Source organism: Grampus griseus (assembly GCF_964374135.1).
Source record: "Grampus griseus genome assembly, chromosome: 15".
Taxonomy (NCBI): Eukaryota; Metazoa; Chordata; class Mammalia; order Artiodactyla; family Delphinidae; genus Grampus; species Grampus griseus.
The window spans coordinates 52,720,455-52,736,866 of NC_139009.1; the positions used below are offsets into that span (position 1 = coordinate 52,720,455).

A 16,412-nucleotide genomic window follows, 5' to 3' on the forward strand; every position below is an offset into this window, starting at 1 on the left:
GCTTCCTTAATTTCTCCTTCTGATCTTTTGTTAGTATACAGGAATGCAAGAGATTTCTGTGTATTAATTTTTTATCCTGCAAGTTTACCGAATTCATTGGTGTGCTCTACTAGTTTTCTGGTAGCACCTTTAGTATTTTTCTATGTATAGTATCATATCATCTGCAAACAGTGACAGTTTTACTTCTTCTTTTCCAATTTGTATCCCTTTTCTTTTTCTTCTCTGATTGCTGTGGCTAGGACTTCCAAAACTATGTTGAATAAAAGTGGACCGAGTGGGCATCCTTGTCTTGTTCCTGATCTTAGAAGGAATGCTTTCAGAATTTCGCCATTGAGTAGGATGTTAGCTGTGCGTTTGTCATATATGGCTCTTATTACGCTAAGGTATGTTCCCTCCATATCCACTTTCTGAAGAGTTTTTATCATAGATGTTGAATTTTATCAAAAGCTTTTTCTGCATCTATTGAGATGATCATATTGTTTTTATTCTTCAATTTGGTAATGTGGTGTATCACGCTGATTGATTTGTGAATACTGAAAAATCCTTGCATCCCTGGGATAAATTCCACTTGCTCAAGGTGTATGATCCTTTTAATGTATTGTTGGAGTCAGTTTGCTAGTATTTTGTTGAGGATTTTTGCATCTATGTTCATCAGTGAACATAGAACTGGCCTGTAATTCTCTTCATGATATCTTTGGTTTCGGTAACAGGGTGATGGTGGCCTCATAGAAAAGGTTCGGAAGTGTTCTGTCCTCTGCAATATTTTAGAATAGTTTCAGGACGATAGGTGTTAACTCTTCTCTAAATGTTTGGTAGAATTCACCTATGAAGCCATCTGGCCCTGGACTTTTGTTTGTTGGGAGTTTTAAAATTACTGATTCGATTTCAGTACTGGTGATTGGTCTGTTCATATTTTCTATTTCTTCCTGGTTTAGTCTTGAGAGATTGTACCTTTCTAAGAATTTGTCCATTTCTTCTATAATGTACCAGTTTATTGGCATGTAGTTCTTCATAGTAGTCTCTTATGATCCTTTGTGTTTCTGTGGTGTCTATTATAACTTCTCCTTTTTCGTTTCTGATTTTATTGATTTGGACCATCTCCCTTTTTTTCTTGATGAGTCTGTCTAAAGGTTTATCAGTTTTGCATATCATTTCAAAGAACTAGCTTTTAGTGTCATTGATCTTTTCTTTTTTTTTTAGTCTCTATTTCATTTATTTTTGCCCTGACTTTTATGATTTCTTTCCTTCTACTAACTTTGGGTTTTGTTTGTTCTTTCTCTACTTGCTTTAGGAGTAAAGTTTGGTTGTTTACTTGAGATCTTTCTGGTTTCCTGCGGCAAGCTTGTATCGCTATAAATTTCCCTCTTAGAACTGCTTTTGCTGCATCCCATAGGTTTTAGATCATCATATTTTCTTTTTCATTTGCCTCAAAAAATGTCTCATTTCATTTTTTGATTTGCTCTTTGATTTCTTCAGTGATTCAGAAACCAGACCTTATTGAAGAAACCGATAATTCCAGGTTTGCAGCAGGAAATGTACAAGAAAGCATGGACCGTATTGTTACATCAGACAGAGGGAAGCTACCCAAGACTACTGAGGTCATGACAAGAAGAGGAGCCAACTTGAGGAGGCTCCCACTGCCCAAAGTTAAGAATCTGAGCTTTCAAAAGGATAACAATTACAATTTATGAAACCCATTAAGTCAAGTATGTTTAAATCCATGAATTAATAATGCTATTTAAAAAACAAAAACTAATTGGTTACCTTCAGGGAGTGATAGGGAACCAATTCAATCTTGAAAACTAGTGAATAAAAGAAACAGATGCTTATCCTGATTATACTATATGAATCCAGCCACTGGAAAAACAAGTAGGAGATGAGTAGAAGTGTCTCATTATAAAAATATCACAATTAATAAAAAAAATAATATCATTAGATATCACCATTTTGCAACCGTCATGAATTACTGGATCTAGGCATTAAGCATCAATAGCTGCTAAAATCAAAAAAGAGAGACAACCAAAAGAGAGAAAGAGAACCTGACATTATGTGCCTTCTGATTAAAAAGCACTCCTTTGCACACAGTCTTGACAAAACTGACTACTAACTTGCAGAATTTTCAAAAGACAAAGAAACTTGTTGAACCACACCATGATGATGGAACAACAAAATCCAGACTGTGGGACACTGCAGTTTCAACAGATAAATTTTAATTTAAAAAAAAGGGATGGAGTGGGAACTTGCAGATTAAAAGAGAGTTAAAGACACATTAACTTGTTTTAAATAGATAATATTAAACTACAGTTTTGCAGGATGCACATTTAGGTGATAAAAACTATATGAGAAAATGTGTAAAAGTCACAATAGAGATTACTTTGGGGCACCAGGAAAGGGCTGAGATCAAAACAGAGTACGTGGCGCTATTGCTGGTGCCTGGCAAAGTTCTATTTCTTGACCTGAGTGTGGTTCAGGGGTGTTTCCTTAGTAAAAGCTCATTAAACTATATATTTAGTCTCTGTGGTTTTCCTTAGTGTGCTTTAAAATAAAGAGATTTTTTAAAAAAATCATCCCTAAAATAAAAAATCTTGGTTATCTGGTTGAAAGCTAACACGGTTCATACATTTCTTTGGAAGAGATGTCTTTTAAATATTTTGGCTTTTCAGTTGAATGCATTTATAATGCTTTCTGAATACTTCTTTTATCAAATTATACTATATTAAAAGTTGGTCACATTTTGACTTTCCCATCAGTTGGCTGCTCCTCTAAATCACTGCAAAATTAGTTTTTAATTTTTATGGGAAAAAACTTACCTTTGTGAGGTTGTATTTCCCTAGCCCTGACAACAGGTTTTAAGGTTTAATACTTCTGCTTATGTGTTTTTGATTAATTTGGTTAAACAAATTCAAGTGACCTTTTCTGAGTAAGATATCTTGAAATTACTGCCATACTCAGAAAGCATTAACAAATCCATACAGCTGAAAAGCTAAAACATCTGCTTGAATACAAAGGTAAGGAAAGAGTAAGTTGTGTTGTCACCACATTTTTGACAAAGTTAATGAATTAAATAGTTCTATGATGACGGTAATCACCTTTTCCAAATGTAAGTATAAAGAGTGTGAGGAATTTAAGTAAAAATGACTACCATGTTATGTACAATAATCCATACAGACACCATTAAAAACTATTTTTAAGTGAATCGCACTGATAAAAAATTTCTTTTTCTTCATACTATTGTATATTTTTCAAAACAAATTTTTTTCCCCTAAACTACATAAATCTCTCTGTTCTGTGCTTCTAATTAAGATATGTACTGTTGTTTAGAGCTCTGCAGTGTGAAATTAGACCAGCAGTTTTCTAATATCCATAAAATAAATTAAGAAATGTTCCTCCTCTGAAAGACAGATAATTCAGTCACAGAGAGCTTACTTCTATGTTTCCTTTGTTTTCTTTTTTTTTTGCTGCTTGGTAAGCCAATTTTCTACTTGGAATTTACTGTTAACACTCTCATTTGGTTCAGTATGTGGGCTTTATCCTTTCCATGGTCTGTTATGCAAAAAAGATGGCTTAAAATTTTTTTTCCAGTCTGCTGTAAAGCAGTGGATCTCAACTTGGATGCACATGAGAATCACCTAGGGAACCTGTAAGAGAATACTGATGCCTCCTACCCCTCTGGAGATTCTGATATAACTGGTCTGGGTGGGCTCCTTTGTAAAAGCTCTGCAGGTGACTGTAATGTGTTGCCAAGGCTAAGAACCACTACTCTAGGATCTTGCCATTGTCCAAATAAAAGCTTACTATCTTTTCTGATTGAAATTGGGTGGGAAATTATTTTTTTTAAGTTCTATCATTTAATAGATGCAAAGATTAAATTTCTTCTCTATGAGGCTGCTACTTTTTTAGTCTGAGTTTTAGGGTTTAAGAGTATATCGTATCTCTTATTCTGAGGATTAGCTCAAGGAGTCTATTGGTCGCTAGTGAAAAAATATTTAAAGACATATGCCTGAATATTACTTTTATAGACTAGTGGTTTTAGTTCATGTTACCCTAAATAATGTGCTACAATTCACAGTTAAAGATTATGTCTTCACACACACACAAAGAAACAATTATTTCCCCAGACATTTCTTCCAAAAGCCATTCACCTTTTGCATATAGAAGTTCACGTGAGGTTCTGAAAAAGAAATCTTTACAAATTTTCCTAACAATTTTTTTTTTTTTTTTGCGGTACGCGGGCTCTCACTGTTGTGGCCTCTCCCGTTGTGGAGCATAGGCTCTGGACGCACAGTCCCAGCAGCCATGGCTCACAGGCCCAGCCGCTCCGCGGCATGTGTGATCCTCCCGGACTGGGGCACGAACCCGTGTCCCCTGCATCGGCAGGCGGACTCTCAACCACTGTGCCACCAGGGAAGCTCTAACCGTTTAATTTTGATAGACTGATTGAAAGAGCCAAATTCAAGACAAAAGCTACTTGTCAGAAAAAATGAATTATATATCTTAATATATTATGATCAAAAAATTAGCTATGCAGTCAGTGGTGAACAATTAAAAATCAGGTGCAAGTATTATATACAACTTCATGAAAATCTATTCAAATACTTAAATAAGATGGATAATTTTCCAAAAATACAAATTAAGGAAAATGACTCAAGGAAAAGATAGAATTCCCGAAAAACAAACAACCCTCAAAAAATGGAATCAATTATAAAAAATCTACCTTCCTTGAAAGACAGCACACCCAGGCAGTTCTATATGAGTTTTACCAAACATTCAAGTATCATATAATTCCTTTTGGGACTAGTTCAGAGAGGAGAAAAGAGAAAAGCTAGTCAAATCACTCTATAGGGGTAGTACAACTTTGATATGAAACTTAGAAAGGATAGTAAAAAAAGTAAAATTGTGGGCTTCCCTGGTGGCGCAGTAGTTGGGAGTCTGCCTGCCAGTGCAGGGGGCGCAGGTTCGTGCCCTGGTCCGGGAGGATCCCGCATGCTGCAGAGCGGTTGGGCCTGTGAGCCATTGCTGCTGGGCCTGCGCATCCGGAGTCTGTGCTCCGCGACGGGAGAGGTCACGGCAGTGAGAGGCCCGCGTACCGCAAAAAAAAAAAAAAAAAAAGTAAAATTGTGTACCAACCTTGAGCAAATTGTATATCTCTTTAAAGTTCCCCCCTTATTATCTCTCTAGGTAGAAACAATCATTCCCCACTGGCTCCTCTACAGCTTACACATACTCTATCCACAGCATTATTTAACACTTTAGTGTACTCACATGTTTTCATATTTGTCTCTCATTGGTAGACACTAAGATCCTTGCGGGCAGGGATAGTTTTGTATTTATATCCCCTGGCATGAAATACAGTGCTTACTCCATGGTCATGCTCAGTAGTTGATGAATGATGTGAAAAGAGAGAGGGAAGGGCCTTTCAGGTAGAAATACCAGTAATTTGTACAGACAGGAGGTGGGAAATAAAGAAGCAGTAAACCATTTGGCTAGAACATAGATTTGTATAAAGAAATAACATTGGAAAGGTAAGTCAGGGCCAGTCAGGGGGACCTTTTCAGTGCCGAGGCTAAGTTTAGTTTCAAAATCTACTGAAGGCGTTTGAACACGCAATGGCTAAATCAGACCTGTGCTTCAGAATCCAGATGTGCACGTTTTTGAGCTGCCCAGGACCTATGTGGTTTAAATCCATCATTTTAAAAATTAGAAAACTACAGTCAGAGAGGGTAGGTGATCTACCCAAGGCCAAAGAACATAGTATTAGTTAAAAGCAGGCAGAAGCTGACAGGAAGTAAATTTGATTAAAGTCACACAGTATATGGTCAACCAACAGGCAAACCGAGGTTTATCCAACTCCAAAGTCCATAAACTAGATGACACCAGGAGATGAAGTACATAGACCATACGTATACCCTTTTTGAACAGTCCTAATTTCAGGTAATAAACTCATTTCAAATAAAGGTAATTTGTGTAATGTAAAACTAAAGGCTGATTTATATTATTTTTACTTTTATTATAAAACAGAACATTTAAAAGAATTCTAGTTGGCTTTATTATATTAAGTCATTTTGATTAAGTCTTTTATTCAGTTAGCTTCTGGACCCAAGATCAATAAAATGGTGGGCATGACAGGAACTGAACAGGAATAAAGCACTTCTTTATCCTCACAAAATCCATACCTGAAGCATTACAACTGGTATTAGTTACTACAACAAATTGGAAAAGTTCCAGAAAAAGGTAAAATAATTAGTTAAAAAGGACTCTTCAGTCTTAAAAGATAGCCTGTAAATTTATAAAACCAGAAGAGGTAGGTAGAGATAGAGAAAACTTGTACTTGTTCATTGTATCTCAGAATACTAATTCTGAAAAATTAAAAAACTTAAAGCCTAAAAGATAATGGATTTAGAGAAAATACAGGAACATACTATTTTACCCAAGCCAAAACATTAAAAAAAACAGGTTGGAGGAGGTTGCTTTTTTTAAAATTACATAAAAAAAGAAACAGAATTTCATACTCAAAGTACTGATGCAGGTGAAAATAGCCATAGGTTCGTGATAATGAATGATGATGGAGAACCACTGTCAGGAATAGATAGGGCAAGATCTTGTCTGCACCTCTTAGATTAACCCTTTTTGTGCTCCTGTCCCAGGCAGGAAACTAGACTGAGAAGGCTGCTCTCCTAAAGCCCTCCTTACAAATCCTTGCCCCAGCCATGGTTTGGCACCACAGTCTTGCAGAAAATAGGCATTTGACTAATGTTTGCTACCTAACTAAAGTTTAAAGAAGGTGATTGATAACATAGCTTCGATAGGCATGAAATCATGAGCAAACAGTAATGACAGTACTAATAATGATAATGACAAGAATCACAATAATAATTGAGAGTTTAATATATGTAGTTATTGCTCTAAATGCATGTATTATCTCATTCATCTTCGTTAACTTTATTTTTCAAATAATGAAACCATAGAGGTTAGTAATCTGCTCAAGGACAGAGAGCTACGTAGTGGCAAAGCTTGGATTTGAACCCAGAAGCTTGTGCTATTAATCACTATGCTATTCAGGCAAGTCCTGAAACTGTGTATCCTCCAGATGTGATACTTTAAGGGATCCCATTTCATATGTAATTGCCTTTGTTGAACATTCGGAAAATAAATTACATGTTTTTAAAAGTATTCACACTTATTTCAGAATAGAAAACTAATAATCCTACTTTATTTTCTCTTCAATAAAATGTATAGATTTGCTTTAGATTTACCTCCAGTCTTCCTTGAGCATAACCCAGGAGCAGCAGATTGGCTCTGTCTTTCTCAGAAGAAATGGGGGCCCAAGGCCAAGCATCATCACTGACCAGTGGCCACCAGCAAACAACTATATCTTGAACACAATTGATAGCTAGACGACGCTGTGTTGTCCTGTTTACTGGGCCAGGGATTTCATAATAGGAAATCTAATGGTTAAAAAAAAAAAAGCAGACAAGGATCATTTTTAAAATGCAAAATCCTCAAAGTATTGCAAAAATTAAAGCATCTGTAAATGTAGATAAATGCAAGTAAATATGCATGTTAAACATGTGCTTAAGGAGGTGTCAGAATTTACCAAATTCTTTTGACACATATATAAAAAAGACATATGTTCAAAATTCTCCCCATTTTTAGCAGAGGAAAGGAAAAGGAGAAATGTGAGTTAGGGAGGAATTGGCCATAGCAATCCCAATCAATACCAAAATGTACAGTCATGGTTGCTTGACAGTATCGACCTACACATAGGATTTAAGACCGGCTATATTAAATGACAAGTTCAGTACTGCTGACCAAGAGTGTCTGACTACTGTTTAAGACATAACATGTTAACAATGACTGAATGACTGACAACAATAAAAGGAAAAACAACTTGAGGCAAATATCACTTTAAAGAATATATAAGACACATACACAAAAATTCTGCATAAAGGGATAAGTCACAGCATCATGCTGCATAAAAGTTTATGCAGCTTCTGAGAATTATGCTTTTCTTTCTTAGGACGGATTTGTAGAATTTATTATTCAAACTATGTTATTTTGGAACATGGTTATTTGAAAACATAAGCACGGCACCATCTGGGTGACACATGCCAAGGAAATATAGATTGCACCGTATTTCTGCTTAAGGAATTAATGGAAGGTTGATAGCTTGGAAGCCAAAAAAAAAAAAAAAAACTATCTTGCCATTGCTGGTCAGCAATAATCGAACCACTTTCTGGGGATTAAGCGCATGGCTAAGCCTACTGGACCAGACACTAGCAAAGGGCAGGGGGTCTTCTTATCAGAGAAATGCTTCTGGAGCCAGTCTCACTACATGACAGATTGCTTTCATATTCCTGTCTGCAAGGCAACAAAGGATGGCAGTAATGCGATAATGCCAGAGTGCAATGGGTGTTAAGAACCCGTTGCATTTATGTATTGTATTTAGTAAATAATCAGGCTCATCCAAATTGTGATCTCACCACTCAACCAAGGCCATTAAAATCAAGGTTAATGCTTTAATAATCCTCTGCTATTTTTTTTTAATATGGTCAAAAGGAACCCTTTTCTATTTGCATGCCCATAATATTATTGACCTCTTCATCCTCTGAATGCACATCAAAAGGAACTGAAATCAAAGTAATTACCAATGTTGTTCTCTCATGGTAAACATTTAACTCCTTGCACTGTCCCTGTCCCTTCACTGTTAAATAAATTGAATTGGATTTTTAAAATGTAGACAGGAAAACCCGTTAAAGGTCAACACTTTCAGGATATTTCCCCTACATTTTTCTTTGCCAAAATTGTTTCAATCTAAAAGGATTAAATTATGGTACAGCTGTAAAGAAAAGCAGAATTATAGTACTCTACACTATTTCCTTGTTTTAAAATCCAAATGGGCAATGACAGACAACACAGATGTACTTTATGCTTTGAAGTGCAAATTCTTATATTTAAGCTCTCAATATCACTATTTTAACTAGCTATCTTCTTAAGAGAAATACCACAATGGAATAGCTAAGTCCTCAAAAATATAGCTACATTATTTTGATGTCCTACCTGCCATGTAAACATGTTACTTAAGAATTTCTAGATGAGAACTGGCACTTTCAGTCCTCACATAATGCAAATCATATATGTTATCTGAAATTTCATGTTTGCTATGAGTATTAATGGCATCAGTGTTCTATCACAATGGTCAGGAAGGCAAGTGAAATGAGTAAGTTTCTTAAAACATCCTTCCAATGGACAAATGGCAGTTTTTACTAAGTATTTAAATACCTATATTTAAAATACTGAACCAGAAAATGAAATCCATGGGTTTTCCAAAGGGAAGCAGGCTACTTCTCTAATGTAAAGAAATGACATGGAGTGCTCATGGAGTGCTTAATTTCTCAAAGCTAAAGGCAGAATGAATAAACAAATAAGTAACTCCCTTATTCAAGGTATAGGGCCCATATACTCGGTCTATTTTTCACATCTTTTCATCAGAAAAGATGACATCCTGACAGTTTCTCTCTGCTCTCATTAACGGGGAGCTAATATCATTCAGCTGAGAAGACTTTGCCAAATTATCCACCACACCTAAGATGGAGAAACTAGTCATACAAAATTTTATATAAATGCATTAAAAACAGTTACTTGAGCTAATGCTTGAGCTAATGCATACTGGTGCATGTTAAAGACCAGTATTAGTAAATAAACAACATTTTAAGTAAATCTACAGTTAGCCATTCTGGAAAATAATACCCCATTAAGAATGCTAAACCAATTTTTTTTACTAAACAAAATATATGAATACCACTGATTTTCAGTTTAAAAGAATCAATATTATACAAAGTGTTATAGAAGCTCCACAAAGTTGGCAGACAAAACCAAATTTTAGTTTATTACCACAGTGAAACACTTATTTAATGTATTTTATCCCATGTTAAAAATCTTTTTTGTAAGAGTAGATTTTTCCACTAAATAAAATTAAATCCTCCCATACCACCACCACCTCAGTCACAATAAGAAATAATGCAAAAGGGTAAAAGGTTAGGTTCAATACTACTTTTCAAACACACACACAAAGTTGACTTTTAAGAATCTTTGCCCTTGTTACAGACACTCTAGGTATGGTGTAAGTGTGCATCTTGTTTAAGGAAGCTGTATATCAGCCCCGTTCCCAGTGAACTGTCTCAAATCCACGTCACAGAGGCTGGATCAATCTTGCAAACACAAGTCCTTGCTGAAAAGAGGCCTTGAACTGAAACAGCCTGGAAAATGTATTAGATACTCATCCTACCAGAGAGTATGCCTTCCAAGCAGTTAAAATGTAATGTGGCAAAACTTAAATTAAATACATCATTTAAAATAAAAATCCTGCCTTAACAGATGCAAGGTCCCTGATACAAGGAAACAAATTACCTGGAGTTACTGAAGGGAGAGATACTAACACAGGAAGGAGATTTCTTTTTGCATTTTTCTCCACAGTTAGAGTTGGGTGTGGGGGGCGGGGGAGTCTTCGCACTCTTCGTTTATTACACATTTCTATTAACCTTTGAAAGTGCCTTCTTCTTTCTTTCTTTTCTTGTGAAATGGAAGCCAGAGCAGCTACCCTTGCCTAGAAGGATGATACCGGGTCTTAGGGGAAAATGAGAATGGTGTATATACTACCACTAGCAAGAAAACCATTTTCGAATGTATAACTTGCCTCTATTATCTGTCTCTGACTTCCGTAAGTACTATATAAATTACTCCAAGCATGCCACTGTTAGACCCCCATAATGAGAGTGAAAAAGAAAACTCTGGATGGCCACTGTTTCTAGTTGATCAAGCTTAATCTTATAATAACTCTGGTTTTTCTGAAATCCAGAATCATTCAATAAAAACAAGCATAACATCAACTCATGTGATACTCTAGCATACCTTAATAATTAACAATATGACTATATAAAATGAAATCTCTACCTTATAATCCAAGGCTGAGAGTTTTTCCAGTCTTTTGTTTATATCAGGAGAACCCATCTTCTTGGTAAACTGAATAAAACATAGTTTGTTTTGTGCCAAAAATGATAAGATGATAAAGCTGTCTGTGAGAAGAGCTTAAAAAAAAAAAAAAGATTTGATAATACTAGCAAATACTAAGTTGGAATAAAATAATAAAGAATTAACAGTTTCTTCCACTGAAATGTTACAAAAAACTATTTTCAGAAGATAAATGAATATTAATTGAAATAACTAAAGTCTCCTAAATACCATTATGACATTTTACAAAGATAATAAAGATACTGGGAATAAACAACAATCATCAATCTAATCATGCATGGATTTGATACTTTTTCTTTTTTCCTAAGACCATTTCAATATACACTGATGTTTGGGGACAACCTCCAAATAAGATGTATTTGGAATAGGGCTAAGAAAAGCATAAAATAAAGACCGTTTCACATCTGAATGTAAAGATAAAAACGTTCACTTTTATTTGTGCTTAGCCTTTAATCCTGTGTTTATATGATATAAACCATCTGAGAATAAATTGGATCTATTAGGGGATACAGATCCGTGTTCTCCACCAATTTTTAAAAAAATTTTTCATCAATGAATCTTCTTTCTGAGGGTATACTAGTTGAATGAAATAAAGCATATTATATCCAATACACACATTATATAAAATAATATTTGATAATGAAGAGTAGCAAAAATATTTCTACAGCTTTATTTTTAGAGCACACAGGTAGATAATTAATATTCATAGGTTACATAAAGGGCCGTTAATGTTATAAAAATTGTTGATAAAAACATATAGTAGGAATTTGAGAAATGTTTTATATTGTTCCCAGCATAAAGAAATTATTGAATGTTTTATATATTTTTCTTTACTTCCATACCCTGACTGTGCAAGCAGTAACCAACAGTATATCTACACAATTACAGGAGAATCTGGAGAACTGCCAAGAAATCACATTGTTATCATGGTCTCATGAGAGTGTATTATTTGTGGTATAAATAAAAGAAACAAGTGAAAAAAGATATCTCAGTGACATGAATAGTGTTGGAAGTCTTTTAATTCTTATGGAGGAGAATCAATATGACAAAATCATCACAGCCACTATTTTCTTTGCAGTGTCAATGAAGGGGTCAATTATTAGACATATGAAAATGGAACCTCTTCCATAGGGAAGCTTGCTTAGCACCATGATCCTATAAGGAAAAGGAAATGGCACACTTATAACCTTAACACCAGCTTTCATTATCAGGAATATGGCTAATGATAGCCAACCTGCAGAGTGCTTTTCTCTGCAGGATTTATTCAGAGATATTTATTCAGAGATAGCTAGTGAGCACACACAACAGAAGGAAGGTTTCTGTAATCTAACCTCTGTCCTTTCCATTAGATCACACTTTCCTTTGATTATTCAATTAAAGATACTGACAATTTTCAATCTCTAATGATAATGCAATCTGTTTCTTAGACCATTTTTTTTACCTTGAATTAAAGAACATAATCTTAAAACTTCAGGAGTCAGCACACCGTAGTGCAAAGAAAATGGGCTTTGCAGCCAGAACCTGGGTTCAAATCTCAACCTAGTCATTTTTGGGCTAGTCCTTAGTATCTCATTAGTGGTCATGTTCCTTAGTATTTCAGCTTCAATTTCCTTACCCATAAAATGGAAATAACTATACCTTATAAGGAATAGTTTTTTAAATTAAATGATATACGTAGGTTAGCACAGCACAGAGCCTTTTAGGAATTAATAAATGTCAGTACCCTACTTTTTCAATTACTGGCTTAAAGTCTTTTTTTATGTGCTTCGTAGCAATTATGTACTGATTGCGGTATCACTTAATGGGATTCAGATTTATCTAGTATATTTGGCACTGACTTTTGATATTTATAAATACTGCCCAACTCTCTCAAAAGTTAGTATTCACAGACTGGTAACAGAGAATCTTCCTAACAGCCAAAACACAGGTTTTGTTTTTGCTTTTGTTTTTTTTTACTGGTGGCTGTGTTGACAAATTTGGGTTATTTATTATTCAAAATTCATGTGAAAATGAAAAATATCTGAAATGTCAACACACCAAAAAAAAATAAACACCTCTTTTGAAAATACATTCACATTTTTTTAAGCAAAGAGTGAAAAATACTCAAGGATATGAGCCTAACACTTGACAAAAACTTTGATATTAAATATTAGTCACAACTTGTATGGGTCCCAGGGGTTGTAACTATGCTATTACAAGCAATTACTTGTGTTTTCAAGTCCCCAGTGGTAATAATTAGTCTACCTGTTGACACACTATTTCTCCTGCCCCACTGTTAATGCAGGCAATTGATTTGCACACGGGGGTAATTACCATCACTGATGGTGTCTGAGATGAGCTTCCCCACCAGGCTTCTGTCAATCACCACTTTCTCCAGCTGCGGCCCGGAAAGGCTTAAGGACACCAGCACACCTGAACCAAAGAGAAGCTAAAACCAGGGAAAGGGGGAGAGGGGGAGGGAGATATACTGAGAATTAGAATCTTTTAAAAATCTCTCTCCAAATGCACAACTTATACAGATATTTACATGTGCATCTACACCATGGAATTATAAAGAGCTTTTCTTCTTCAAAAAACAATCACTGACATTCTGAGTAAAAAGATACAGGTGGTTAAATGATGCAACACAATAAGGGCACTGATTAGTGCTATATGCAGAAACTGAATTTAGTCCATGTTTATTAGAAGTGTAATCTTCTAAATACTTATAAAATAACCGTGTGGAAAAAACTACTTTGCACTGCATTCAGAAATGTGATGTGTCTTCAACTGAAATGTTTTCAAAGATTACTATTTATATCAGAAATTAAAAGATTTCTTAAGCTTTGAATAATCAATGCTACACATTAAATAGAGAAAAGATGCCATCATTACAATATTAACAGCAAGTATTACCATCTTTTTTTTTTTTTTTTGCGGTACGTGGGCCCCTCACAGCTGTGGCCTCTCCCGTTGAGGAGCACAGGCTCCGGACGCACAGGCCCAGCGGCCATGGCTCATGGGCCCAGCCGCTCCGCGGCACGTGGGATCCTCCCGGACCGAGGCATGAACCCACGTCCCCTGCACTGGCAGGTGGACTCCCAACCACTGCGCCACCAGGGAAGCCCTACAATTTATTTGGAATTTAAACCGCACTTCTACAAATAAAGATCTTGTCTAAAATATTAAAATACATGTAAATCAAGGCAATTAAAGTAAAATGTTAAAAAATTCATAAATAAATACCACATACCAGAAATAGCTTCTCAAGGAGATATACAGTAAAGTAGGCAGGCTTTATTAATATTAGCGTTCACCCAACCACCCAACAAAAGATGTCTGGATATCACCATTATGGTTTTATACTGCTCCTTTCCATTTGTGGCAGCATAATTCATTCATCTCCAAATGTTTAAAACTTCTGAAAGGACTATGCATATGTGTATGCTTGTTATCTATGAGATTATGAAATATCAACATTGGAAGAAATTGTTTCACCTTCACGGCAGCAGACTCAAAGCAGATGAATCATGGAATAGCATATGGTATAGAAAGAAAAAAACCAATTGTCAGTAAACTAATCATGAACATGCCAGCCAAACCTAAAGACAACTATGATTTTAAACAAAACAGGGGACTTCCCCACCTACCTAAGCATCATGTCCCAGCTAGAGAGGATGATTCTGTGACAAGACATACTGTGACACGTGTGAGAGATGAGCAGCATCAGGGACCAGGTTCATAAAAAAAAAGACCATTACCCCCCTACGGTCTAACAGATTCCAGGCACGTGAATCAGAAAAGAAACTGAAGGGTCCCACATGACTTAATGAATTGCCCATTTCATGTTAATGCCCCCAAAGTGGGGCGGAGGGCAGGGGAAAGGAGAATTTAATCAACTTTATTGGTCTGCGAGACTAATAAGAGAAGGCACATTTGTTCCAAGAATTTCAAAATACTTCACAAATTAATTAATCTCTACTGAATTATGAATTACATCCAGCCCTGCCATATACCTTGATGACAAACACTGATAGTTCCCTTTTAGGGAATTCCCCCATAACAATATAACATATTATATAACAATATATTATATAATAATATAATGTGGTCTTTACTCCCTACATTCTCCCTTCTCAGACAGGGAATCTTAGGGTCATCTTTCATATCTAGTTCTCCCCTTTATAATAGCTTTTTTCTCCCTTCCTCATTTATTCAAAGCACCTCAAATACCTGCCCTTTTCTATTTATTTTTATCTACTAAAATTTTATACCTATACTCTTAAGCATCTCTTTTCTTCATTATCCACTGATTACTAGCTCCTTATGGATACTAGCTAGGCCACTTTTACCTTTGTATCTTCAGTGCCTAAAACAATGCCAGGCACACAGGAGGTGCTAACTAAATGTTTAGAGAAAGAATCATAATAGGATCACAGGATCAAATAATTCATAGTTAGAAGGAAACCTGGTCTAATCTTCCACTCCCACATGACATTGGAAGTTCCTCTGCAGCATCCCTACAAGCATCCTTCAAGCATCCAGCCCATGCTTGAAAACTGCCAGTGACCAGAAGCTTATTACCTTACAGGAAAGCTGTTCTACCACTGGAAAGTTCTAATCAATTTAAAGATCATTCCTTCATTTTTTTCATTCAACAGAAACTGAATGTTGATTATATGCCAAACACTAAACTAAATTTAGTGGCTCAAAAGTGAATCAAATATAACCCTTAAAATAGGTTAAATATAGGGTTAGTAGAGAGAGGTAGGGATATAAGCAAGTAAGTGTAATAAAGCGTTACTGGTCCTATCATAAGAATACATACTGGGTAGACTGGGGGGACTAAGAAGAGGTGGCGATGCTTGAGCTTGAGGTGAAGGCTAACACCACCTTCTAAGAACTTCTACAGTAGCCCCAGTTTCTCTTCAATAGTGCTCTTTTTAAATATTAAAAGATAATAACATAGTGGTTAAGAACATGGACTCAAATCAAAATGAAATCAGCACTGGCTCTCTTACTAGCTGTGTGACCTTGAGGGAGTTACTTAACTTCTGTAACTTCATTTCCTCCTCTGAGACGAGATATAATAATATCTACTTCATAGGATGAGGATTAAACTACTATTTACAAACAGTATTTAGAGTAATGTCTGGCACATAGTAAATGTCTGTAATTATAATTATTGTTATTATTATTCAAACATTACTCACATGTTTTCACTATTCCATTTACCATCTCTGAACACATTCCTCTGTCTTTTTAAAAATCTTGTGCCCAGACTGGGCTCGATGTTAGATATGGAACACTAGACTCCAGGTGAGTTATAACCACTACAATTTTTTATCACTTTTCCTATTTGCTCTGATTTAACAAGGATACTGTCTCCAAGATATGTGCAAGTT

At 35.6% G+C, this 16,412-nt stretch overlaps 1 protein-coding gene across 1 annotated transcript in view; it reads right to left on the minus strand.

Annotated features, from left to right (window-relative positions):
• WDPCP (WD repeat containing planar cell polarity effector) overlaps positions 1 to 16,412 on the minus strand; it is a gene marked incomplete at its 3' end in the record, with an annotated part of 258,646 nt that overhangs the window by 111,443 nt on the left and 130,791 nt on the right. The window contains exons 7-9 of the mRNA XM_082672747.1: positions 13,342 to 13,456; positions 10,951 to 11,084; positions 7,254 to 7,445 (exon numbers count right to left, since the gene is read on the minus strand). Coding sequence (XP_082528873.1) covers positions 7,254 to 7,445; positions 10,951 to 11,084; positions 13,342 to 13,456 — 441 coding nt within the window. The remainder of the gene's footprint in view (positions 1 to 7,253; positions 7,446 to 10,950; positions 11,085 to 13,341; positions 13,457 to 16,412) is intronic.